This window comes from Mus caroli, chromosome 15, assembly GCF_900094665.2.
Source record: "Mus caroli chromosome 15, CAROLI_EIJ_v1.1, whole genome shotgun sequence".
NCBI classification, from domain to species: domain Eukaryota; kingdom Metazoa; phylum Chordata; class Mammalia; order Rodentia; family Muridae; genus Mus; species Mus caroli.
Window position 1 is genome coordinate 58,194,227 of NC_034584.1, and position 27,724 is coordinate 58,221,950.

The 27,724-nt window shown below is 44.6% G+C and overlaps 1 protein-coding gene across 11 annotated transcripts in view; it reads right to left on the reverse strand.

Moving 5' to 3' along the window:
- Asap1 (ArfGAP with SH3 domain, ankyrin repeat and PH domain 1) overlaps window positions 1–27,724 on the reverse strand; it is a 289,301-nt gene that overhangs the window by 190,742 nt on the left and 70,835 nt on the right. For 9 of the 11 annotated variants that reach the window (XM_029469564.1, XM_021182730.2, XM_029469563.1 and 6 more), the window contains one exon: window positions 27,117–27,243. In XM_029469564.1, the coding sequence (XP_029325424.1) occupies window positions 27,117–27,243 (127 nt within the window). Of the gene's footprint in view, window positions 1–164; window positions 5,290–27,116; window positions 27,436–27,724 lie in introns of those variants that run through there. The other 2 variants (XM_029469559.1, XM_029469565.1) reach the window with 2 other exon arrangements.

A 27,724-nucleotide genomic window follows, 5' to 3' on the forward strand; every position in this document is an offset into this window, starting at 1 on the left:
CTTCCTCTTCTTTTTAATTTAAAAAGGTCTGGAATATCCCTGTCTTCTCATTGGCTGTGAGCAGAAAAACCCACTTCCCTAGACCAGCCCTGACTGATTCAGCTTCGAAGTTCCTTACCACTTCTTTCAAATAAAATCATGGCCTTTATTACATATTTCCCTACCTGGAAGCAGCTGTCTTGCTAGCATGCTCACGGCCTCTCATAACAGGAATGCACAGGCAGCTTGACGGGCTGTTTCCATGTCATTAAATTATTTTTGGAAGTGTTTTGTTTTCATATCTGTTGCTATGATAAAAACTCGGGCCAAGAGCAACTTAGGTGAGGAAGGAGTTTACTACATCGTATCCTCCCAGGCCACATGGTCCACCATTGAGAGAGTCAGAGTGGGAGCCAACAGGCAACACTGCTTACTGTTCCACACACTTTCAACCAGGGTATTCACCGCCAAGGCAGTACGGTAGGAACCAAGGAGGACCACTGCTTGCTGGCTTGGCCTCAGGCTTATTTATGCGTACCTAGCTTTCTTATACAGCCCCAAACCTCTTGCCTAGAGATGGTATCCACCCACAATGACCTAAACCCTCCAACTGATAAAAAAGACAACCCCAGAAATATAACCACAGGCTTTTCTGATTTGGGAAAGTCCTCAATCTGGGTTTTCAGATAGCTGTGACAGGTTGGCAATTAAAGTTAACTAAGGAAATACGTATGTTCATTAAACACTTTACATTCATAGTAGGCAGAAAATATTTGAACCCAAGGACCAGAAGCACCCTGAAACTGAACTAAATCACCAAACCTGAAAAGTGATTAAAAAAACACAAAAAAACCCACTCAGGAGAGGGCAGCACAGTAGAGCTGGCCCTGTTGGCAAGGGCATAGGTGAGCTGTCTTCAAGGAGGTGAGTACAGGATAGCTGGTCTCAGCCCTTGCCAGCTGCAGCACTGGGTGAGCTAGCAGGGCAATGCTGGAGAGCTAGCCTTGGTGGTGTGGGTGCAAGAGAACTGGTAGGCTGAGCAACTCAACTACCACTCAAGCCAAGATCCAGGGCTTTGAGTTGGCCCAACCCATCTGTGAACTGCTGGATGCATGAACCTGCAGAACCAAAGTTGCAGGATCTCCATGACACCGAGCAACAACAGGATGTCCAAGAGGAGTCATGTGAGGATCCAGCATTGGCAGTGTAGCAGAAGCCAGAGGCTTCTGTCCAGACCAATGACAAACTGCAATGAACACTTGCAAAGTCAAGCTGTTTGGGCAAAAGGGTATACTGCGTGACACACCAGGATACACTGCAACTTCCACAGCGACACGTTTTTATTCGTTTTGTTTCTTTTTTTTTTTCCTTTATTTTTTTTTCCCCAGATCGATGTTGCAAGGCAAGAGGGTAGATACAAAGGCACAGAGAGAGAGATGAGTGCATGATATGAAATTCACACAAATCAATATAAAGTTGAAAAAAAAAGGAAAAGAAGGAAAAAAAACAGTTGGGTTTGGTGGTATGCCTATAACCTTAGCACTCAACAGACTGAGGCCAAGTTCTTTGATTTCAGGGCCAGCCTTGGCTAGATACTGAGTCCCAAAACAGAATGAGATCTTGTCTCAAAATTAAAGAGACGGGGATGGACAGACAGAGAGACAAGAGTAAAATGGTGACTTGTCTAAGGAAACATTCACGTGAGAGTGCCAACGTGACAATACTCATGGAAATTTCAACACAAACTGGCTCAATCTGTCACCCCGAACTTTACGCCCTCTGTGTCCTGCTCTTCTGCCAAGTGGCTCTCATAACTTGAGAGGAAAAACCGAGGGGAAATCAGAACTCTGTGCAGACTAGACCTTCTTACTGTCTCATTTCTAAACACTCACCTCTAGTTCAAACGTGATTATTAAACAGTAACTTGCCAGTGAGCTACCCAACAGAATGTTAAGTCTCATTATCTTCGGATCAAGAGGCCCTGCTTTACATTTTCTTCTTTATTTCTTTAGTAAACAGTCACAGCTATAAAAATAAAAATTTAATTTAGGACACTCTTATTCTGACACAGAAGGTTTACAGCAGATGGCCACGATACCAAAAGGTTAGTCCTCTCACTGACTGTATTGATAAACATAAAACTACAACTATGAGATATATTTATACATTCCTGGAGACTTCTGGGAGGCCCACCATGCACAGTACTGAGTAGGATGCCATACCTTCCCTGCAGACACTAGTGCACAGCATCCTAGGCACAGGAACAGGATGTGTAGTTAGCATAGCTAGAGCAGCAAGATGCAGGGACAAGGGACAACAGCAAAAAAACAAACAAACAACAACAAAACAGAACCAAAAAAACAAACAAAAAAACCAACAAAAAACAAAAAAATGGTCCCTTCAAGGTGTTGTCAAACCTTGGTAGAGAAAAGGGATCTGTGTTTCCCTACTACAGAGGATGCAGGGACACAGGAGAAGCGAGTGCCTAAGGTTTGCACTGAGACTCCTTCATGGAGTAGAGGAAATGGGAAGGCAGGGGGCCCTCATACAGCTGTGAAGAGGAATGGACGCTATTTCACGGCCCATAGAAGGCTGCCAAGGCTCACACAAAAGAAGGAACACACTCATTTCCAAATTAAAAAAATCTAAGGCATTGAGTATGTTTTTGGGTAGCGGAAAGGGAACACATGAAAGAAACGCTGTCACCAAAGCAGCTTCTTGTTTGTTACTAACGTCATCTACCAGTTCCCAGCCTCACAGAAACCTGACCCGTCGCACTCAAATCCAGCCAGAGTTCAAAAGCCAAGATGTCTAGTGTACTCTTGACTTTTTAACTGACAGGATACCAATAACCGTACGCACAGAGGACGTCAAGCTATAAAGTTGTCTCAATACTTATTCTTCAGTTCCTCACAGCTGCTCTAAGGGCTCAAAGATTACTCTCACTGTAATGCGATACAAAAACAAACATTTATTTGATAGTGCAGAGGAATCAAAGACCGAAATTAATGAAAGGATCTGTTATATTTCAAGTGTGCAGAAATTTCTGGTTTCTTTCACACTTCTTCAGCCATAGATCGAATCACAGGCTACTTTTCGTGCCATAATATCAACATTAAAATCATTTGGAAACTGGGAAATTTTGACATGACTCCAATACCAACAGCTCTGTTACAATGTGAAAGAGAAATGGAATTAAGAGCATCATCTCACTAACAGAGTGCCTTTGTCACAAGTAAGCAAATCCCACCCCAGATTATCCCAATACATATCTATCCAAACTTCCCTTCCACAATACCCAGAGTCCCTTCCTTTCTTCGCTAGTTTCCCTTGCTTTGTGCTCACTGATGCCACAGATATGAGAAGCAAAATGATGCTCTACTGTCCACCCAGAACTACCTGGGGTCCAGAGAGCTGGCATACAGTTCCTGTCCTACGCCATTCTCCACCTTAAGCACTATCTTCCTCAAACTACTATTTAAATCACGCTCCATTCCTGTTCGTTTGATAATACTGGTCATTTTCACCACCAGATGGATGGCCTTCAGCTAGACAACTACGGTACACAGGACCCTAGTTAGGCATTTAAATATATTAATCCATTTCATTCTATCACTCAATAATACGCCAGCACACGGTCTCCATCCCCACCCACCTGTACTAGCAAAACATCATTGCACTCACGAATATCAGACTATAGAAAGGCTAGTCTAGCCAGAAATCAACTATGTCCGCAGAGTGTAGGACACTCTGGTAGGACAAGGAGTAATGAAATAATTTGAAGGAAGATTCTGGGCCTGGCTTTGCCTCTCATGGTTGATGTGGATAGAAGATACAGCAGCCTGTGCTGCGGACATGATGTCCCCTAAAGGTAACCTGTAGACCACATAAATATACTCCACATGACTTCTGGGCTCCCTGGTCAGGCAAGGGCAGGTGAGGGTCAGTGAGAAACATCTGTAAGCACATCCACCCTTCTGCCGACTTAAACCTAAAGAAGTTAGCAAACGTTTATAGAAACATACGCTCTATGGTACTACTGAATCACATAGCTGCAGAAGTTAAAAAAAAAGTTGTTTTGTTTTTATTTTTTTTTTAAATAAAAGTATATTCTCAAAGACACCTTCATAATTACAAGATACAATTAACTGGCCAGGAAATTTCAGAGTCAGATACAAGTCAGGGCCAAGCTTTAAGTCAAGGAGACTACCCAATTCCAAATGCTATCTGGTCACTGCCACAGAGCCACCACCTGGGATTAAATAATACAAATGAACTTCCGAAACAGTCCCCTGAAAGCCGAGTTGACTCTGGGTGCTTCATGTGGACAGCGGCATGGAGTCTCTTGAACCATCAGGAAAGAGATCTGATAGGAACTGAAGGAAGCCCCCTGAAAGGGAAAATGGTCATGGTGTTGACGTTAGTCACCCAAGAGCGCAACAGCTCTTCCTTCCAACCTATCACTGAAGGAGCCTGTAACCATCATGAGACCTGGCAGAAAAGCTGGAAGGACGTTAAACTCCAAATGGAACACAAGAGGCCATTTAAGAGAAACCATTGCAGGCCACGTGCTGGCTCTAAGAAACAGTCTCTAAACTCAGACAACGATGCGCACAGGCTCTGGCCAGATGACAGGAACTGGACGACTACTGCCTGATCCAGGTACCTTCAATAAAACATTAATAACTAAACAGCACAACTAAAAATTAATAGGGCAATAAACAGATTGTTATGGGGAACTGCCTTACTACTGAGAGGTTTGAAAGCTGCCTCCGGGTAGCCTGAAAATGTTATCAAAGACAATGGTTTATTACAGCCAAAGCAAACACAAAATGCACAGATTATCTATCAAAAGCCACAACTGGCAGCAGAGAAGGAAAAAACTCCACGTTTCTTCTATGAAATTACTGGCTATTAAAAACAAAAATAGTTTTTAATTTACCCACCCCCACCCACATAGATGCAACTGCAACGATGGCCACCCAGCTCCGGGGAGATGAGCAGATGATCAGGGCCACTGTAAACTGCACTCCAGCAGGTTGTCCTAATACAGGGTAGGACAACACCTGAGACTAAGTGGGGGGGAAGGTAAGATCATGGTGGCTCTGCTCTCCCTGACTTCTGGCTCAAGAGACCCAAGCTTCAGAGTTAGAGGGTTAATGCCTGATTCAATCTGCACCCAGGCTGCCTGGCCACATCCCTACAGGCCTACTTTAATTATCAGTTCATACAGCAACGACATCTAAAACCGAAAAATAGAGACAAAGAAAGAGACGTTCCACTGAACCCTGTCAATGAGAAACCTCTGTGGAAATGAAAATTTATCCCTCTCCCCTGCTTCCTCAAGACAGTCTGCCCCCTACCCCCCACCCCATCCTCTCATTGGAATCACCATAGAATGGTATCTCCTACAAGACTTCTCCCTAGACTCTATCTTCTTCTCAGGGCAAGGTGTCCTAAAAGGGGAAGGGTCAAGGGGCCATAAACTAAACAGACCAATTCTTCAGCAGTGACAGGCTAGTAAGAAAAACACATGCTAGGCCAACATTTGAAAGCAATGCAGACCCATCTGTAACAAACCAGTGTGAAAGGAAAACGTAGTAACCATTCCAATGCTAGTCATCAGACAGCAATAAAACGCAACTGTCACTGAAGGATTCTCACACCCACTGATCCATTTTGTGATCTTTATATGTGACTTATGGAAAGATAAAGCACCCCTACCCCTCCAAAAAACCCCCTCTAAAAACAGATCTAATGATGACACACATACACACTGTGGTGTATACAGGAACCCTGGTGTAAATACCTGGAATTGACAGAGAGCCAAAAGTAAGCCAGCCAGGCCACACTCAAGAATATAAATGTCAACAAAGACCAAAAAAGCTCCTAACTTAACTGAAATGGAAAAAAAATATGCAATGGTCTCTCCCTAACAGAAGTTCTAAATGTACCTGGAAGGAATGCAGGGATATGCTCATAAAAGCCACATGCCGGATTTATAGAATGTCACATAGCTGTCTTCTCCAAGAAAAGTTAATACAATCCCCTGTCAGTTGTGCTGACTCAAGTGTTCAATCCTGGAGCCAAAGCAGAATAGCCTGAGACAAGAGAGGGGAGACAGACTCCTGCAATGGGAGGGTTCCTCCCCAACTCTCAGGGATCAATAACAGAAAAAGGGCAAGTGAATGACTAACACATTCATTCAACAGCTATGTCGTGAGCTCCACTCGCTCATTAAATAGGAACTACGAGTAACCAGCACAGGCAAGCACCAGCAAGGCATGGTTGTGTAGCTTTTAGACAAAGACAAGCTTGGAAAGCAACAAGAACAAAAGGTGCTGAGTGTGACTGATGCTTGCCTGGGGCACAGGTCTGTGCATCCCAACTGATGAGGAACTCAGTGTCAAAAGTGGATAAGCACTGATCCTCAGCACTGCCTTCCTCTGTGGTCTACACTGCTACTACATCTCAAAGGGAGCAAAGACTTTCAACGAAAAACAAAAAGCCCCAACTAACAAAATGTAAGGAGGAATGGTTGGTGGCAAACTACAAAGAGACAGGAACCAAAGAGTGAGGCAAGCATGGAAGGACCACTGCTACCATGAAAATTATATGTCATGCAGACAAAGGCAGAGCTGCATTGTGGGCAATTTTAAGGTCTTCTACTGAAAATCCACAGAATAAAACTGCAGTGTCCAACATTTCCTTTCAAGGGGCACACAAAAGAAGTCAAAGAAACTGCTAACTTGATTCCAAATTTACTTTCTCTGAACGCAACACTTGCACAGTATGTGTGCGAGATCACTGCTCTACTATGCTGTGGTCCATCTTTCTTCAAATTCCTTACAGTCAATTACAACTACATGTCTCAGGCTTGGGGGATAGCTTAGCCAGTATTACCTCACAAGCAGGAGGACGAGTTTGGGTCCCCAGACCTCACATGGAAAACTGGGATGTTGTGCCACCTGTGCTGAGACCCTGACAACCATGAGACGGGAGGTGGAAACAGGCAGATCCGTGGAAGCTCATAGGCTGGCCAGTTGGCCAGGCTTATTTGGCTGAGGACCAATCAATATCTTTTGATCCAACAACATCACACCTGCTCGCCTCACACAAATGCACACCCATACATTAAAATAAAAAATGAAGACCAGCCAAACTCACTTCATCTACGGAACAACTATTACCTAGCATACAGGAAGGGGAACCAGCTTGGTGAAGTGCAGTTGACATTTAAGTCCTCATGACTGCCATGCCCGAGCATCTCCGCAATCAGAGAAATGGCCTTTAGGTTCTTTGCCCAGGTAGGCCAGGCACCTGGCAAACCCATGCAAACCTGATTCCTGGGAGGAACAGGCTTGAACAGTGTAGTATGAGATAGCTAACGGGAGTCGGCTCTCTTTTTCTATCACATGGACTCTGGGAGTCAAACTCAGGTAGTCAGGCTTGGTGACACACTAGTGCTTTACCCAGTGAGCAATCACGCTTGGCACTGTTGTTGCTTTTTAAAGGGAGCCACATCTACTGATATTTTGTGTAACAGAAATGAAAACAGAAAACGTTCCAAGTCCAAAACACATTTAACAGGCTGTCAGAGAAGACACCATCACTCATCACACAGCCCTTGGGAAACTCCAGTGACAGGAAGCGAAACGCGCAAAGAGCACCTTGGCTTCGTTCTGAAGGCACTGCTGGCCTGTGGAGGCCTTAAGCTTCTCACCAAGCAAGAGAACCCCAACACCACGCTTCCAATACTTCCAAGAGGGGAAATGGCAAACACCTAAGGCTGTCAGATAAGCCTAGACCAGAACTTATGTTTGCAAACAAGGAAAGGCTTGGCACATCAACAGAGAAAATAATGGCACAGGCTGGTAAAACGATGGGACTAATTCCAAAGTATTTTAAAAGATGTTTCTATGTTTTCTAACTTACAGTATTTATTTTCTAAAAGTTTGATTTACAACTTTAAACTACCATCTGAACTCTGAATGAACAGTACAGATGTCAAGAAAAATTATTAAAAATACATCAACTGATGAAACTGGCAATGGGTTGATGTTCTGTGCCACACTCCTGTCTAGGAGTTTTCATAAATAATCAGTATAACAGGACGCTGGTCCAGCATTGTCACCAGTATAACAAAATGAACGGAGTCCAAAGAGATACCCTGTTATATGTTATAAAATTTGACTGTTCACAATAATTAACAAGAAATAAAAGGGGATTATATATAATCCCCTTTAGAAAGTAAGCTGGTTATGTGTAGAAGTAGGTAAAGAATTTTTGTTTTTTGTTTGTTTGTTTTTTGTTTTAGCTTTTTTCGAGGCAGGGTTTCTCTGTATAGCTCTGGCTGTCCTGGAACTCACTTTGTAGACCAGGCTGGCCTGGAACTCAGAAATCTTCATGCCTCTGCCTCCAGAGTGCTGGGATTAAAGGCATACACCACCACGCCCAGCTCCAAGAATTTTTTATGAAAAGAAAATTAAAATACTAACAGATGGTTCATCCCAGCCAGTTCCTCTCACTGGCTGCCTTCCTGCATTGCTGTAATAACCTTCCAACTTCCCTGTATTCAGCTTGAAATCTCTTCCATTCACTAAGATAGTCTCTCTTCTAAGTTAGAGCAGAGAGAGCCAGTGATCAGCCCTTGCTATACACGCTTGCTCCTACAATACTGCCTACATAAAAAGGTGGTCCCAGGAGGCACTTCCTCCTGGGAATAGTCTTAGAGGCCACAGCTGCCATTTAAGTTCAGCATTTACCATGGGACAACAGAATGTAAGGTATTGGGACCCACAATAATCTTTTAAATACATATATTCACTTTACAGATGAAGAAATGGCTCCAGATAAAGGAATGGCTGAAATGGCTTGTCCTAGCTCATGACTAGGAAACCAAGGTCTACAGAGCTCTTCACTTCACCCTACACTTCTTCACACAGAAGCACAGTACAAATGCCACTTTGACACTAAGGTACCTATTTACACAGTATGCCTGGAGTAGAGACCTAACCAGAGAGAAGTGAGGCAACTTGCCCCAAGTGGCATGGTTTGCTATGTGACAGCTCATACCTTAACCAGTGGTTGTGAGGTTTAAATGAGCGAACCGAATTAACCACATTCAACAAGCATTCAATAAAAATTAGCTGCTACAGTTAAAGTTCTCTGCATATAAAAAAAAAAAAAAAAGCACTCAACAAAGAAGACCCAGTAGCCACAACAGAGCTTGCCTGTCAGGTAAATAAAGAGGGGACAATACTCCAGGGACATTATTCTAATCTCTCCCAGATAGTTTTAGTGCCCAAGAACCCAGCAAACACTGTGGTATCTCTAATGCTAGTGATGCCATGCACATCTTTTGCAAGAGTGCTTTCCTTAAGGAGATGCAATAACATCTATTCTGGTGGGTTGAATGAGAATGGCCCCCACAGGTTCAACTGTTTCAATGCTTGGTCCCCTGTTGGTGGAACTGTGTGGGAAGGATTTAGAGAGGTGGCCTTGTTGGAGGAAATGTCTTACTGGCAATACCCACACCATTCCCAGTGACCTAGTTCTCCCTGACTGGATCAAGATATAAGCTCTCTGCACTATTCCAGTGTCATGCCTGCCTGTTTCCTGCCAGGCTCCCTATCATGATGATCATGGACTCTAACCTCTAGAACTTTAAGTCCCAAATTAAATGCTTTCTTTTATAACTTGGTCATGATGTTTTATTGCAGCAATAGAAAAGTAACTTAAGTTATCTTATTCATTTTTTATAAGTACCAAAACAAATCCTCTAAGGTCCAACTTGGGGACTCAATGAGCTTATTGGTACTACTTGCAGAATATGGGTGAGAGCAATCTCATAGAAGCATGAACAATCCCAAAGCAATTCCACAACTCCAGAAGTCTCACAGTTTCACAGATGGAGTCCCAGGACCCTCCTCCCTAACTCCTAGTTAACCTTCCATAATGTAGCAGTTTCAGAGATCCTGTGACCACATGCAACCAGGGACAGAATTATATACAGCTAGATAGGAGATGCACAGGGAGTGGGGGAAGGGACTGAGATCAAGCAAGGGTCCAATGACTCTTCCTAGATCCCTCTCTGAGGAAACATCAAGAATCAACAAGCTGAATCTCGAGGCTTTCTACAGCTACTCTAATGAAAGGGATGGCTATATGCCAGAGGATGATGGTTTATAACAAAACTTACAAAGAATTCTTCATTTCTGTCACAGAAACAGTCAGTAGGGTGTAATAGAAAACGTGCATCCTGTGCTGCATCACCTCTTAACCACTCGACATGGCCGAGCCTTGCTTTCTGCAGCTCAGTGCTGTAGCTCCCTGCTACCCTACTGACTCTTAGAGAGGGCCATCAGACTCTGGCTGGGGGCTGCTGATCTTGGTTTGCTTGCTGCTCCAAGAGCTCATAAACCACATAAGAGTTCATTCCTCGGCCATACCCCTCAGGGCAGCTGTTGCTGAGCTCTTAGTATACAATGGGTGATTCAGAATCGAAGCTGACGGCTCGCAATCAAAATCACAAGGTTGGAGCTGGAGATGTATGTACTCTAGGTGGCAGAGTGTTCACCTACCGTGCATGAGGCTCTGGGTTGAATGGCCAACATTTCATAAAAACCAGTGTAGCTGCACACATCTAATCCCAGTTGGAGATGGTAGCAGAAGGATCAAGGCAACTCTTGGCCACAGAGCAAGCTCAGGGGCCAGCATGGAACATAAGAGAGCCTTTCTAAGAAAAAGAAAATCACAAGGTGGGAACAGAATGATGGAAACACGTGCACATTAATAAGTAAGTGCCTTACTGTCCTATTCTTCCATGTGAGCTGAAAAGCAGTCAGGAAGACTGCATCTGAAGAGACAGTGGGCTGTAAGCCTCAAGCTCATAGATGCCTCCGTAGGCTGGACACATACCGGTGGAGCAGCTCTGCATTAGGGAGACACTAAGTCTCTGCCTGTTGGGGAATGAGAGTCACTGCACCTGTACTCAGCACCTACCAGCTCTCTCTCTCTCTCTCTCTCTCTCTCTCTCTCTCTCTCTCTCTCTGGAGACTGAGCTGACTTGTCTAAACTATCATTTCTTCAGGAAGACAATACACATGAAGTTCTTTGTAACTCAACATGTCTCATAAAAGTGATAGAAAACTTTAAAGCAAACAAAATAGACCACATGCCACAGATGGGGGCAAGTAATGCTGGGCCTTGTGGTGAACAAGTAGTTACGGGTGAGCAAACTCAGGCAGTAGTTTTGAGCAGATCAACAGAATCCATGAGGGAATCAGGAGCTGGAGGAAGCCAATGTGAACCATAAGTTCAATATGGTGGAGCTCTTTTCTGCTTGGGAATTTCCATCTCACTGGCTTTTAGAGATTTTAATAGAGCTTTGTTTGTGACAAAAAATATCTCAAGGCTCAAAGACAAAACCAATCACTTAAAACACAGAATACACACTGGTAACCATTAATGTGTTAAACCAATGAGAGCACTAACCTGAGGAGCTTTGCTCTGACTCTGTGCACCTAAGGTCAGCAGGCAGTGGCTGTGAACTCAGGGCTGAAGAGCAATCTCAGTGATCTGGAAAATGAGGCAGTTGACCTTATAACCTCTAACGACTCCTTCTAGCTCTACAACTCCAACTCCACGACTGAATTACTTCTCCAGAACTCAGACACTCCACCTAACACTGTCTCAGTATCCCAGACTGCTTCTCCAGACTTTCCCACCCTGCTCAGGGCTCACAACCAGCAGTATGCATGCATCTCTCTCTGTCTCTCTCTCTCTGTCTCCCGTCTCCTCCCTTTCTCTCTCTCCTCTCTCCTCTGTCTGTCTGTCTGTCTGTCTGTCTGTCTGTCTGTCTGTCTCTCTCTCTCTCTCTCTCTCTCTCTCTCTGTTTCATCTATTCACTCAGGTGCTGTCTTTCAACTGTTTGTCAGGCTTTGGGAACAACAACAAAAAAACTTCTTAAAACAGTAACTGGATAGACCTGGGAATAAACTCAATCTGGTGGGTCCCACATGAGAAAAACCTGGAGACACTGCTTAGAGAAAGGAAGAGTGCTCTCCCACACAGCTGTGAGGAAGAATGGGTTTGTGTGCAGCAAAAGGCTACTTCCCAGGGAATGAAAAGCTACCAACTCTTGCCAGGCAGAGGACAGACTAACAGTAACTTAGTGAACAAAGAGTTAAACAAGGTTAGGCCCTTAGGGAAGTAAGAACAACAGCTTTAGAAATAAACACACATTAATGCACACTGGGTAACAATTTCTGCTGGGTGGAGAGCCCCTCCCCAATGCTGCCTTCAGACCAAAAGCATTCTAGAAGAAAGAGTAGAAGTAGAAATTAATGATCTCATTAGTAAGAGTTTCTGGCACATATTCTTGTACCTGATGCATAAAATGCATGTGGGCATATATTTAAACTATGAAGTTAAAAATGTTTTTCACATCTACTTCTGTAACCTGCTATGATACCTAAGGCAGCAGTATGCTATCAGGGAGTCAAAAGACCTGGTTTGAACCTCAGCTCTACCATATAAGAGTTGTTCACCTTGGATAGACAAATTTCTAAACAGCTATTTTCTCCTTATACAATATAAAGGACTGTTGAGTGTTTGCAAAAAGAACTAACACAGCATTAAGTTCCAAAGAAACCTTAGTAAACACTGGCTATTAAGAAATAACAGTTCCTGAAGACTACAGGCTGTGCAATCATTGATAGATACTGCAACACTACAAAACCCTTCACAGCAAAGACATGCTACCTGCTTTCCTTTCCCTTTGGGGATAAGAATTCACAATTGTTTGTGTCATAGAGTTGATCTGTATTTAGTGTGACTTTTATCATGATGTATGTTAGGGTCTAACAGATCAAATTAAGTGGCTAAGTCAAGTGACATCCCGTGTTACAGCAGAAAGTGGACACTAACCTCCCGCCAGCCTGCTCCAGAGGGGAGCAGACAGAACAACAGGAAGGTTGACTGGGCACAGGACAGAAAGAAGTCCACCTTGTTCCCCAAGTGTCAGTATCAACAGCCAATTCATGCTTGTTCCCAGTTAAGCCCACATCAAACATCCACAGTGTCTAAGCACACAGCATGCTTGCCTGAGCAACAAGTGTGGGACCCTGGTGGGAAGCTGCAGAGAGGTGAAGAACAGCGACTGGGAGAATTGAAAAGTCTGACAGTATTGGCTTCCATCTTGGTTCTTTCCCTTCAGGACGTAGCTGGAGAAAGGAAGCTGCCCACTGGCAAGCTTCCGGTCACTCATCACCTGAAAGATTCATGATGCTCACTCATCATCCGAAAGCTCTCGAGTCCATTTCCACAACTGTTAAAGATTACCAGAGGAGGCTTACATCCTTAGCTTACTATGCAGTCTAGTGCTGGATATGCATGCAAGACACAGGCTCTTTCATGGATGACTGGCTTGACAAACTTTAGGAAAAGGTCTGCCATCAGGAAGGGAAACAGGAAAGGTAGTCATTTATGAAGGTATTTGTTCCAAACATGAAGTAGAGAGGTAGCAGGATTCCAGAATCAAACGTGGAGCCAGCCCAAGGGAGCTTTGCATTGGTTACTATGTGCTTGGTGCTGACATGCACCGTGCTACTCCTGGATGCCAGCACCTGGAGGTAGAGGAGGAAGGAGGAAGTTCAAGGTCCAGGGCCAGCCTGGCCTACATGAGACATCTCAAAAAACAAACCAATCAACCTAGGTGTGGAGTTGACGGCTGACAGGAGTGTGCCTTGACTTACAGATGTGCCCTTTAGCTGATACCCCACTAGGAAAGGTGCTCCTGACAGCACGCTCACAGAGAGGCCCAACATGTTCAGAACTACTCAAGAGTAGTTCTCTGAATTTTTTTGGAATGAAGAGAGTACACTCTGTAGAAACATCCAAATGTTGCAAACTCAAATGTTACCAACTTGCCTGACAAAGTGGATAGAGCTGTTTTAAAACCTCAGAAATGACCAATTCACCTGACCAGGCGGAACCAGCCTTCTATCCAAGAGCCAAGGCTCAAGAACAAAATCTGAATTGCAATTTGACTTAAACAGAAAAATGAAACAAGACAAAAGAAAACAATGCTAGGCCCGCCTTCCGAAGGGCCCATTCAAGTCACCTTAGTTCCCTTCTCCTGTCATTTCCTCCTCAAGATGTTCCCCAGTCTGTCAGCCCCGCCCCCAGCACGGCCCCTCTGACTTTCACTGAATGGAAGTGATGTGGCAGAGCAAGTGGGGCTGCACAAGGCACTCATGCGTGACTGTGGTGTGGGTGTTTCTTCAAGGGGTCACAGGCTGGAACCCTGGTCCTCAGCCAAGTGACGCTGAAGTGACACAACTGTCAAGTTCCGACCTTGGAGAGGATTCTCCCAGGACCTGGAGCTTGTTCTCCTGAGACTGTACCTGGCCACTCTCTTTGACTTCTGCCAGTCTCATCTCTCCTTTTGCACATCCCACCCACTCTGAGGCCATCCACTCTCAGTCTTCACCAGAGCCATGTTGATGCTGGCACCGCATGCTTCACTTCTAGAACTGTGAGCTTAATAAACCTCTTTCCTGTCTAACGATCCCTAGCCCCTGATGACGCTCATGCAGTACTTACTGAACCTACACAAGGGACTCGATTCAATCCCTGCAAATGCAGCCTTGTGTACTTTATTTTAGTAGCAAGAAATGATTTAATATGGAGTTTTCAGCCAGAGAAATGCCTTGTTGATTTAATAATCAGAAACAAAAATGTTTAGACAGCAAGGCAGATTCACTCCTTATTGTCCACGCAGAAGGAGCAGAGAGTTAGCTTGTTTTGAAAATATCAGCTCCCTCATTAATCCCTCTCATTCCACCTCTGAACTGCTTACTCCTAAAAATAACTGATGTAAACTGTCTAGATCTCAACACCTCCCACTCAGCTTAAAGGAAAAAAAAAATCATGCTTTCATTTTCCACTCGCCGACACCAAGGTGTGTCTTGTGTTGTGTGTATGTTGTATACATGTTACATGTATGTGCAAGTGTGTTTCCACTACGAAGGCAAATGCTGAGCAGCCTCTCTGAGTTACTGGTACTCTGCCACTATGCCACTAAAAACAAGCAAGGCAGGGTAGTAAACAACGGGATCAAGATCTGGGTCGTGGAGCCAAGGCTGGATCACTGTCTCAATCAAGCCCCGGATGATTTGGAAAGGTGGGGAAATAGCAACCAGAAGATCCCCAGAACAGAGCTGGCACTCGGAAAGTGACTGGTGGGACAGCACAATTAATTCTGACAAAAGGTCACACAATACATTTAGCAAGGTATTCAAACTGGCTGTGGCACAACTTTCAAAAAATCCGAGGCACCATTCAATCGATAGGCATATAGTCCTAGTCCAAAGAGGCAGACTCGGCTGCACTCAGAAACCTTTACCAGATCTGCTTTCAACAATTATAAATCAAGTGATCACTGCCATAATTTTAATCAAATATCTGCATTCCAACAGGTTTAAAAAGGAGGTTGGGGGAGTGTCACTAGACCTGAGGACACTACGTGTGATCTTTTAGAAGTAATGCTAGTGGGTCATGGAATCTAGGAGAGTCCAGGACTGCCACTTTTCTCAACTGGTATAATTTCTAATTCCATTTTACAAGTTACCCTTCTACCCATGCATAGATGTAGCTCTCACCCCTCATCAAAACAAAACAAACAAACATACAAAAAAAACAAGAAACAAAAAAAAAAAACACCCTTCTTTTGGCAGCAGGTAGAAACCGAAAGCTACAACTAGTCAAAATGCAGGGCACAACAGACAGTGGGGTGCCCAGCCCCGATGGATACAACGATAACTTTACCACTACATTTAAGGTTCAGGGAACACACAGAAGAGGGAGTGGGAAGGCTGCAAAGACCAGACGATAAGGAGCTCTTATATGAGAGTGCGTGTTCTATGACAGCGAAGTTACAGCCATGAAATCCCAACACTAGGGCTGCCTAAACAAGTCCTGAATGATGGCAACCCCAGCTGACCAGCCAAAGTCCATGGGCAATCTCATGAGGTCCCACTCTTAGATGGAGAGCTACAGACAATCAATGACTACTGAGTGATGGAGTATCAGTCTTCCTCAGGGAAGAGGCCCCTAACTGTGGTCAGCCTTAAACACACGGACAGATGCACCACTAAATGGACTTTACAGGATATGCTTATTCTATGTATACATGGAATGATAATATAAAAAGAGAGAAATGCAGTAAGAATGGCTAGAAAAAAGGGTAAAGACAAGTATATGAACATATCACTACTTCATCAGCCCATCATGAACAAGGCTGTTCTAAAATGAGAAGAAAAACTACTTCTGTGACCACCCAATGGTTGTCATTTACTGTCCCATCAGGAATATTAAAACAACAACAGCAACAAATAAGCAAGCTGACCTGAACTGCTTGACTCAGCAAAAGCCCATTTTCTCTTGGCTCTATCTCACATGGCTAACACACGCATGGCACTTTAAGATGAGTCTGAAGGAGGAAGGGCATGAACTAGGCAAGTCATCGAAGCCTCGTTCAGTCATCCATAAAACAGAGTCTCGGAGCTACAGAAGTATTAAGGTGAGGATGTCTGTAGAGTGCCCAACACAATGCCGACGGCAGACTACATGCTTAATTGTAGTGGTTTTGTTTGTGAATTTGATTTTGTTCCAATGCTTACATACAAAATGCAGAAGCCTTGGGGCAGCGACAGTGTTATTTGACTTGGCGCTGTTCCATGTTCTGGGAGGCAGTGCGCTTACTTGCTTTGCTGTGAAAAATATTACTATTATTAAAGCAGGAGCAGCTGCTGGGCCAGCAGTGAGCAGCTCTTTTGATTTGCACTCTGTGGAAATAAGGAGTATCTAATTTTATGTAAACGCTACTAATGTGAATAAACATGGAAAGAAAAAGGAAATGAAATTCATAAAAAAGGAATGATTAATGAATATAAAGGAGCCCCCACCCTCATATCTTTAAAAAAAAAAAAGCGAAAGAACAAACAACAACAAAAAAGGAGACTTTCTTATTTCATGTGTGACCGGGTCGTGAAGAAGCCCTTCCATGGACGCAAAGTCGTTAGTCCTTGTTTATTCTTGTGTCTTGGTTACTTCCCACTGGGAGAAAGCCGATGAAGCCAAGGAGAACCTTTGCTCTGCCTAGTCTTCCAACCATCCTGGGTAACTATAGAAAGATTACTGAAAGAACATCATGCCATCACTTTGGATTCCACTGTTGGTCTTTCTTGACCACATTAGCAAAGCTAAAAGTGTGCAGCACAGTCCTCTAACCACAGCCCTTCATGTATCCCAAATGAATAGAGTAGAAGGGCCAATGAGAGGTAAGAAGTGCAGAGGGAAGCGCATAAAAGCTACTATCTTCCAAGTGTCACCAGATACCAGGCACTTTACCTACCTTCTGTTACCTCCTAGTTCTCCTGACACAAGACCCTGTTGTCTCCACCCAACTCTTACTTAAATAAAAACATAAAGAGGAGGCCAGGAAACCTGGATTTCTGCTTTGCTGTGTCAGCTGTACAGAGGGGGCTGAGGAGGGGGGCTGTTCCTAACCTATTCCCATTCTCTAAGGACCGGGAAGTGCTGAGAAGTGGTGAGAGGGAAGGCTTAACCTGAACAATCACAGGTCCATCATCCTCCCAGAAGCTGACCAAACCAGAGGTGATCTGCTCTTCCAAGCTGGGCCACTCTGCACTTCCCTATGAAATGTGCTTTTCCCACAGCAGAGCTCAAAGATACCAGCTGGTGTCAGGAAGTTATATAGGACCAGTGTGAACATATCTGCCAGTAATCTAGAAGTGAGTAGTGTACTGCCTTTACTGCCTGTCATTCTTCCTCTCGTGTCCTACAGAATATTCTATGAGTCTTTCCAACAAATCCAAACGCTATTTAACTAGTTCTATTTGTGTTTTTCTTTGCTTTATGTGAGTATCTATGTGGGGTGGGTAGAGATTTGAAATTTACCAAAAGGACCATGTGCACCTTTATTTTCTGGGCCCCACCAATCTAATCCACAAAAGGACGGGATGATCTCTGGTTATTTTCCATAACGAAAGAATTATCACCATACCTATTACAGCCTGCTGCATGCTGGGTTTGTTCACTATGGTTGTCCTGGTCTAAACCCCTGGGGCATGATGTTACAGAATACAAAGTATCCCTGCTATGTTAATAACAGAGTGGAGAAGAATGTATATTTTCTTCACATCTGGCAGGAGAAGAAATGGTCTCCATTAATGCAGCCAACTCTGCTTTCTGCAATAGTTGGCACCAAATTCTAACTGTTTTGTGGTTCTTACCTCACTGAGCCATAAGGTTCTGATTTTGTTTTCCTAGCTTCTGGGTGGCTAAATTGGGTACTGTCTTATCAAAGGGATACATATTCCAGCTCTTTGGGGGAAAATTATACCGTGGCCTCAGCATTAAAATTCAGTTCTTATGTAACTGACCGCAAACGGCACCATGGCACAGGGCTGCTCAGATAATGCTCAGGCCCAGGAAGAGTTCACTGTGAACTCATCCATTTAGTTAAAACAAGCAGAGTCATATGGCTCCTAAGCTGAGCCACCCCTACTCCAGATACAATTAAAATTACTTTATGAGATGGCAGCAACTCTATGCCTTAACTAAACAGAAAGATCCTTTCAACTCTAAAGCTCCTGCCTCCAAACCAAAATAGAATCATTTGTGGTCTCAGCGCTTCAAGCTATAATCAGCAAAGCACACTATATTTCAGGTAGGACCAAGGCATACGTGCCTCCCTCGAAATGGACAAAATCAAATATCTGTGTTCATTATATAACAAAACAGCTCATTACCCCAAACTCCAACAAAATCAAAAGAACAGTGTTGCCCAGGATCTGATGCATCAATGAAGGGACCCTGTGGACATGTGGCAGTAAACAAATTAGCTCTGGCTGGCAAAAGCATGGGGCAAGAGGCTGCACAGGGAGCCCATCAAGCTAGCCTAAGTCAGACAGCAACACTAAGCACCGGTTCTCTCATTTAAGGGGTAAGAATTCAGTCACTGAGCAAGCAGCTTACGTTAGCTCAACATGGCTATGACCATGAGCCACAAATGGTCCCAATCTTTAGTTCTACCTTGGTCCCATCTGTGCTGCTAAAACCCAGATCATTGAAGCATATGGAGTCAGCACTGCCACCTGACCTCCTCATCACCTACCTTCCCAAAACACTTCTGCCAACTGTCATCCTGGTGACACACCAGCAATACAATGCACCCACAGTAAACAGCAACAGTCCTGAGGGTAAGAGCCATCACGAATACAGTGATCACCATGCCAGGCAATACTCAGCACTTTACATACGCTGACTCACTCTTCCCGTAAGGAAACAAGAGACAGAGAAAGCTTCAGGAACTTGACCAACAAACATCCTGGAAATCAAACAGCTTAAGTAAACCTGGCAGAAGCGTCCTCTCTATCTACCCAGTGGATCATTACGGGTCCACTGGTAAACCTTCCGCCTGTTTACTTACCTACCAAGGAATGTGTAGTGACAATTATGGAATTTTGGTCTTTTTAAAAACCACAAATATTATCAGAATACGTTTTTGGGTTTTGTTTGTTTTTTAAATCCCATGCGTTCAAGATGGAGCCTCTGCAGACTGTCACAGCAACTGACTGTGATTTGCCTCATGCTCTAGCAGGGGCATGATTTTGCCAGCTACAAGTAGTTTCTGCAACTGTGTGGATTCTGGGGACTTTTTAGAGAATATATAAATGCTAGAGCCCTGAAAGGTTTCGTTGGTTGGTGGGTGGTTGCTGTTGGTAGTGCTTAGTTAATAGTTGTTCAAGGAGGAGGCAGAGGAGAAAGGAAGAAGAAAGAAGAAAGAAAAAATTAGATATCCTGATGGCGAAGTTAAACTTGCCCCAAGGAACTCAACACCCCTAATAAGCAGGAAGTAGCATAATGATAACATCACCCTTTTTCCCCTCTATTCTTTTTTTCTCTTTCATCTAGTGTTAGGGGGTTGAAAGGGTGGGAAAAGGGTGGGGAAGGGTAGAAGAAAGAAGATCCCACAAAGTAGCAAAAGACCAGCTACAGGAATGCTAGGGCCTCTCCCTGGCCTCCTTCCCTATGGGAGGAACACTGACTATAAAGACTTGGATACTCATTGGCTGCTTTTACCAGGTCAGGACATCACTTAATGAGTGTCTCGTGGGCGTTATCTCCTTTTCTATTCAAAAGGATACCACTTTTGAGATGAGGAAACAGACTTAGGTATGATCTCCAGCCCCATCACTTACCCATCGTTAAATAACACGTGTAAGAAGGGATATGCCAGGAAATCCTCAAGTGACTACATGATGTATATGGAACCCAACACTCGGGGCTTCAAAGACCCCACACACAAGGGCAGTTTGCAAAGGCCTGGTCAGTCTGAACATCTGACACAACAGGCTTTTGATGGAGGCCTCTTAACCCAGTATCAAATGTGCCATGGCCTCACATACCATGTTTTTAGAGGCCAGCATTTAACTCAGTGACTGGTATGTGCAAAATGAACTTCCTAACTTCAGGCTTATTCCAGGCTTTCTCTCTAGAAGCTAGATCCAGAGAGTAGTGCTGGAGAAGACTCTCCCAGCAAAGCACAAAAGAGTCAAAAGCCCTGAGTTCAAACCCCTGCCTCATCTTTAGACCTCAGTCTCCACATTGAAAGCAAGAGGACTGACAAAAATCTGTGTGAGCCCCTGTAACTCACCAGCTTTACTCCCCAGGGATGCAAAGTTCCAAGTGTCTTCCGGTGAACAGGAAGCTGAGTAAGACTAATATTTTGCTCCTCCACTTTTTGGTGGCTGTAACCAGCAATCCAAGCATGGGATCAGTGAAAGATTATCAGCACCATACTACTAGCTCAATGAATTAAGAGTCCAAATCAAATGCACAATAGCAGGAGAGTTACACGGAACTACACTACACTAGTAGGGGTGTCCACCAACCTTTCTGTATTATTGTAACTGGTTACTGAATTCAACACAGCTCTCAATGAGCCTCTTGGAGATAGAGTCTCCACACTGCCAACCTCAGACTGGATGTTACTCAAGTTCCCTTTAACTCAACTATATACAGTGATTCCTTAGCAATGAGTATCCTGTAAACCAGGAGGTGGTGGATGGACAGGGAGCTCAAGAGCAGAAAGGATCTAAGAGGCCTACTGTAGCTACAACTTCCGCCACAACTTGCAGTTCTTCAGCCACAACTATGGAGGTTCACAGGCAAAGGGCTGGCCAACAGTTTCAGAATACATATGCCAGGATGGAAGTGGAAGTCACATGGCTTTTTCATAGCTGATCAGCCACACAGAGGACTGCTGGCAGCACCATGTGTGACCTTAACAAATGGACATTTAGGGAGAGGCCTAACCAGACTAAAGCAATTGGCTTGCTGTTTCTCTCCTCCCTAAATTTTATTTATAAACTGTGAAATATATAGAAAATAAGTATGGTTTTAAGTTCATACATTCTGTATCCACAGTCCAAGTCTGTTGCCTACCCTACCAGGAAATCTTGGGACATTTAACCTCTAAACTTTTATGCATGTATGAAAGGAGAATACTAAGAATACCACTCAATTGGCCTTTTATTATGTGAAGATGAAAACAATGTTTTTAAAATAACAAAGATGTATATGAGGGCATATGGCATTACTGTGAAATACAGGACTGATGGATTCACACCTTGCTGTAGGGTGCATGAATCTGAAACACAAGGGAAGCTGCATTCCCTGTTTTTGTAAGCCAACAGTCATTGAACTTTGCTAGGTTCTGAGAAAACGTACCCTAATTACTCTCAGACTGGATCAGAGGCTTGGCCTCCAGAGCCTAGACTTCTACAAAGGATCCTGGTACCACAGGGAGAATTCTCTTTTGTTGGTTTACCTTCAAGAGGTTAGGAACAGATCCAAATACATTTTCTCTACTTTAGGGAAAATGTCCCACAGGGTCTTTATCTAAACCCTCCAGAGAAGGGCTTTGTTGATGCTTCTGTTGTCTAAAACTACATACTTTTTGAAGGTGACTGACTAGTTCTCGAATCCATTAAGACCTGGCTTTAGAATTCCTAGGTGAGAGTCCACAGGCTAGCACTAGAGACCTAATCTTACTTACCAAAGGCTAGATCTCCAGACATCAACAAGAAAGACCAAGCTCAATATTGTGATCAAAACTTCAAAGAGTGGAGCAACACTTACAAAGGAAGTCTGACTGGCGTGCAAGAACACTCTACCCTTGATACTCTAAGTCTCAAGTTCATTTCTGACGGGATGTGAACCAAATACACAGACAGACACACACACACACACACACACATACTCATACACGTGAGATACATAGTTATCTATAAAATGGGACTATTAACAGTAATAGAACAAACATTATATAACAGTATATCTATATGGGGGAGGGGACACGCTAGAGAGATGACTCAGTGGTTAAGAGCACTGGCTACTCTTGCAAAAGACCTGGGTTTGGTTCCCAGCATCCCTGTGGTGACTCACTTCCCTCTGTAACTTTAGTTCCAGGGGATCAGAGGACCTCTTCAGGCTTCTTCAAGCAACAGACACATACATGGTAATACACACATGCAGGCAAACACTGATATACAAAAAATAAAAATAAATCACATATATGTATATATGTGTATATATATACATACATATATACATATATATACATATATATGTGTGTGTATATATATATACATATATATGTGTGTGTATATATATATATATATATACACATACATAACTAGCACATAGTAGGAATATCAGTAGTTGTCAATTGCTGTTACTATTAATATCAAAGAGACCTCTGGTAACCTTTGATCAAATAATTCTAAGCCTTCAAAAACAAGTCTCCAAGCCAGAACCACACTGACATCCAGCAACCTTAGAAAGGCTTTTAGAAGGCACCTTGCAGACACAGTTATTCATCTCTAATCCCCAAGCCTACCAGTATAATGCATTCAATGGTGCATGTATTGGCTGGATGGCAGATTGCAGTATTTAGTTTATATTGCTGTCATGAGTGTTCTTTATTAATTCTCCCATCTATGAACTTAACCTTTCAGTCCTATTAAGAGTTATGGGTTTTTTTTTTCTTTCAATAACATGAGCTTCCAAATAATCCAAATAATAGCCTCAGTGCCCCAGCAGGGCTTGGCAACTGGGACTTCCACACAGATGCTCCTCGAAGATGTGCTGATCAGATGCTGCCCATAGGTCACTTATGTAAGTTCTCACATTTCAAACTGAAACCCATATCCATATCTTTGAAGAAATATTATACTAAAATTACTACTAAGAAGTACCTGGAACATGGGCAGGAGGAAAAGCCAAACTACGAAGGACCTTAGACATCTCTTCGTGAGATCAAAACTGTGTTGTGTGACAGAAGTGAAGCCCCATCTATGTACTACAAAGTCAATAAATATGACTTTGCAGACATTTAGAATGTGAATCTTACCCGGTAACTGTAAAGAATTCCTGAACTCCTTTATTTACTAAGGAAGCCTTAGAGGAAAGTCACCTCTTTGGGCCTTTTCTTCTCAGTAAAGTGGAGATAAGAGCTGTCCTTTTCTCTTCATACTTGACTATGTGTAGACTTTACACAGAGGATGCACATAGCCCTACACAGCTGACTACAGGGAACTATGTATCCCATGTGCCTAAAACTGGCCTTATATGGAGCAGCATCTAAAGAAATGAGCAAAGAGTTATTTCCATCAGCACCAAAGTAAAATGCTGGCAAATAACCAGTAACCTTGATTAATATGATGTGTTCTCCCTTGTACCCAAGGCCCTAAGTATTGGCCACTCCCAATCTTTAAAGACAGAATGTATCCCAGCACCTTGGCCCGTATTCCTACAATGCATGCTTGCTTCTTTCTCAAGCAACCCTTGTCTTCTAGCCCCTTACCCATAACTTTTAAAGGGTCACAAGCAGAACAGCATATACTAGAATGCTCTGATTCCTGAATAAGCAAAGGATTGGCTTTGTGCTTGGAAACCACTTACAGGATGAAACCTTAGCTGAATCCCAGCTGATCCATTCCTGCCTCTTAAAGGCAGCCACTGGTGTCCCAGCCAAACCATTACTTGCCGAACCATATGTGTCCCTCAGCCCTAAAAAGGAAGCCTTGAAGTAAGCCTTTTAGCCTCTCCTTTCCATGTATATCTGATTCATTTCCCAAAGTGCATGTCCCAAGGGGCTTTAAATATAAACATCAGCATCTGCTCCACATGGTGTACTGTTTGACAGGGAGGCACAATGAAAGGGGAAAGTGCTAGCCCCAAATGAATCAATTTGGTGTTCGAAGCTTGGCGCTCTAACAGGTTTTCAGTTAAGCCCCATGTGTGTTAATTAGTCATATAAACAGCAGATAAAGTCACATATAAACAGGAAATTCTTAGCTATCAGAACTAGGAAAAGACTTGCTTCTAAACAATAGTCCAAGCTACCCAAATTACTCCCTATTCTAGAGCGTCCACATCACCAAAAACAAACAAAACAAACAAACTACCCAAAAATTCTAAGAATAACCACAATGACACAAGCCAAATTCTTTCAATTTCCAAATCTCTCACTTGTGAAGAATATGCAAATAACATTTTCTGATATTTTCACAAAGTTTTCCTTTTATTTTGGGAGCAGTAATCCCCCGGCCACCTTCCACCCCATTACAACGATTTATTTTTATTTTTATTTTATTGAGACAGGCTCTTCCTATGTATCCTAGGCTGGGAACTCACAACCCTCTGCTCAGTCTCTGAGTGCTGGCCTCATGGTGTGTGGCATGTCTAGTGCAGGTCTCTGCCCTAGCATTTTATGAAATAAGGTCTTGCTGTGCAGCCCTGGCTGGTCTAGAACTCATTAGGAAGTCCAGGCTAGCCTCAAGCTTGTGGAGGATCCTCCTGCCTCTATCGACCAACTGATTGGATTACAGGTATGTCCCACTACCCAGCCTAATTTTGAAGAACCAGGTTAGCATCTACTGAGGATGGTACCTTCAGCTGTGTTATGATCCAACAGTAAGACGCTAAAAAGATGTTTCATATAAAGAAGAGGTCACCACACAAAGTCAAATCAAATAGACTATGATTCAAGGGTTAAAAAATACACATTGAGGAAAATGACTTCTTAACCAAGCCTGTACTCAAGTTTAGAAAAAGAATGACAAAATTCTGCTATCAATTAATCTACATGCTTTAGGGACAAGAGTATATCAATGTATTCTAATATGTCACTTTTGAACTTTCTAGACTGGTTCTAATTCTTTCTCAAGTCCAAAGGACTATTCTTCTACCTAAGCTCAAACACACACACACACACACACACACACACACACACACAGGGCTGGGGGCAGATGCTTATTTGACAGCATCTATTCTAACTATTCTAAAAAAAAGGTGCTTCAATATGCACAAATATCCCCCACAGACAGCACCCCAAACACCCTTATCATCTGCTGCACAAACAGAATACAGTAACACTATCTGATTGTGCAGAAAGTTACAGTAACTGACAGCTCTATTAGCAGACAGAGAAGAAGTTATCTGGCAGAAAAATAACCCCACAGCCTAATCAATGTTAAACCCTTTAGAGCCATATCCAGTTAGAAATGGAAAAAGATGACCACACACTCCTAGATGAGCACATTTGTCAGCTTCTTCCAATTATATGATGGACAGAATCACTTTGAGGTTGAATGCCTGGCTACTCTGCTTAATCCCTGATATTAACCGTCAAGCAACTGACAAGTCACAAGGGGGAGGGGTATTCACTACCTCTGCCTTTCAAATACACTTAGGTAGGTAGTATTTCTCCATCCACTTGAATATTCATTTCCATCACTCAACAATGGCTCCAGAGAAAACTCTAGAAACAACCCTTTCTGGAATCAAACAGACCAGTTTATAGCACCTGGCAGGTGGGCAAGATGGGACAAAGAAATCTCCACCGACCCCCTAACATTTCCATCTCTTATGCATGCACCCAAATACCAGTTCTTCATACATTAGACAACTTGACTACCACAGCCAGTTCCAGACAGAACTTCAACATTCCCTACATTACCGAGAGCTGGTCCCTAGCCGCCCTAAATAAAAAAGAGCTCCCTGAACCTCAAATAAACCAGGTGCCTAATTCCCATGGGGGAAACCCTCTTCCTGCCTATACTGTCGTGTTCAGCCAAGACAGGCCTGGCTGCTTAGGATGGGAATATTTTGTGGCACTGAGAAATTGTGCTGAGTTTCTGGGAAACTGCCTTATTTTCACTGGCTTGTTTGTAGCTGTAAATATGTGCTTACGGCGTTTCTTTTCACCCACCCCGCGCTCAAGATTTAAAAGAAATAGCTTTGCCCTTGCCTCTGCCCCTGGACATCTATCCGTTGGAGGGTCCTGATAGGCAGAACTGTTCTTTCCGCAGCTTCTGGTCCCATCTACCAGTCTGATCAGTTCTGCAGACTGCATTGAGTGTCCTGCGGATCTGGTGCAGCAGAGCCCTAGAGAACCAAAGCCACTGGAGCAAGGGGAGCTGGGCGGGGATCTGTTTGTACAGACCTCCTTCCACTGGGCTTTTGCTCACTTTAGACACAGGGGACTAGCAGACACAGGCCCAGGGATGGCAACAGTCTCAATTGAAGTTCCCTTTTACTCCTTTGGGGTTTTCCACCAGCCCTTATCTCTACAGCTAAGCCTGCCTGGCCCCGCTGGGCTGCGGAGAAGTGCATTCACGGCCCACCTCCAAGTCTCTGGCTGGTGACCTTGGCCAAGCAGCCTCGCCTTTCTGCCCTCGGTGGCCTGACGCCACGTACTTCGTGGGTTAGGAAAGGGTCACAATGATGTGGAAGCGCTGAGCAGACTGCCTGGCACCCAGACAGGGTGCAAGGCAGAGAGGATCTCTCTTCTACTCGGGTGTCCAGAGCTCGCTCAGTCCTTCCCCACTTCAGTTCCCCTGGCTTTCAAACCTGCAGAACCCCGGAAAGGGCCGCCAAGGAGGACCAGAGGGGCCGGGGTCTGCCGGAGGGGGTGTGGCTCCCCGAGTCGCCGGGCTCCCCAGGGCCCCAGCCCACCCAGCTGCCAGGCCGCCGCCTACCTCCTCCAGCAGCGTGACGGTGTTCCTGCAGTTGTGCAGCCGCGTGGTGAAGCTGGACGTGGTGGGCGAGTTGTAGTCCTCGGTGGTCTCGGCGATGAACTCGGACACGGAGATCTGGTCCGGCATCCTGCCGCGGGAGGGACGAGACACAAGCGGGGGCGGGCGTGAGTCACGGCGCAGGCTCCCGGGGCCGCCGGGCGGCTCATGAACGCCACGCGCGCAGCCCGACCCGCCGCGGCGCCCGGCCTGGCGCGCGAGGAGCGGAGCGGAGAGGAGCGGAGCGAGCAGCGCAGCGCCCTTCAAACTGCGAGCGGCGCGCGCAGGCGGCCGGGGACGCGCCTCCCCGAGCGCACGCAAGGGGCGGCGGGCGGGGCGGGGCGGGGCGGGGCGGGGCGCGACGGGGAGGGGCGGGGCTGGGCGGAACGGACCGCTCCGGTGGCGCTGACAAGCGGCGAGGCGCGGCGAGGCTCGACCGACTTGGGGCGCTCGCTCCCGCGGAGCGGCGGGCGGCGCGCCCGCGCCAGTCACGGGGACAAACACGGAAGTGCTCTGCGCACGCGCCACGCACGCCCCGCCCGCCCCTCTCTCTCCACTCCCCCCCCCCCCCC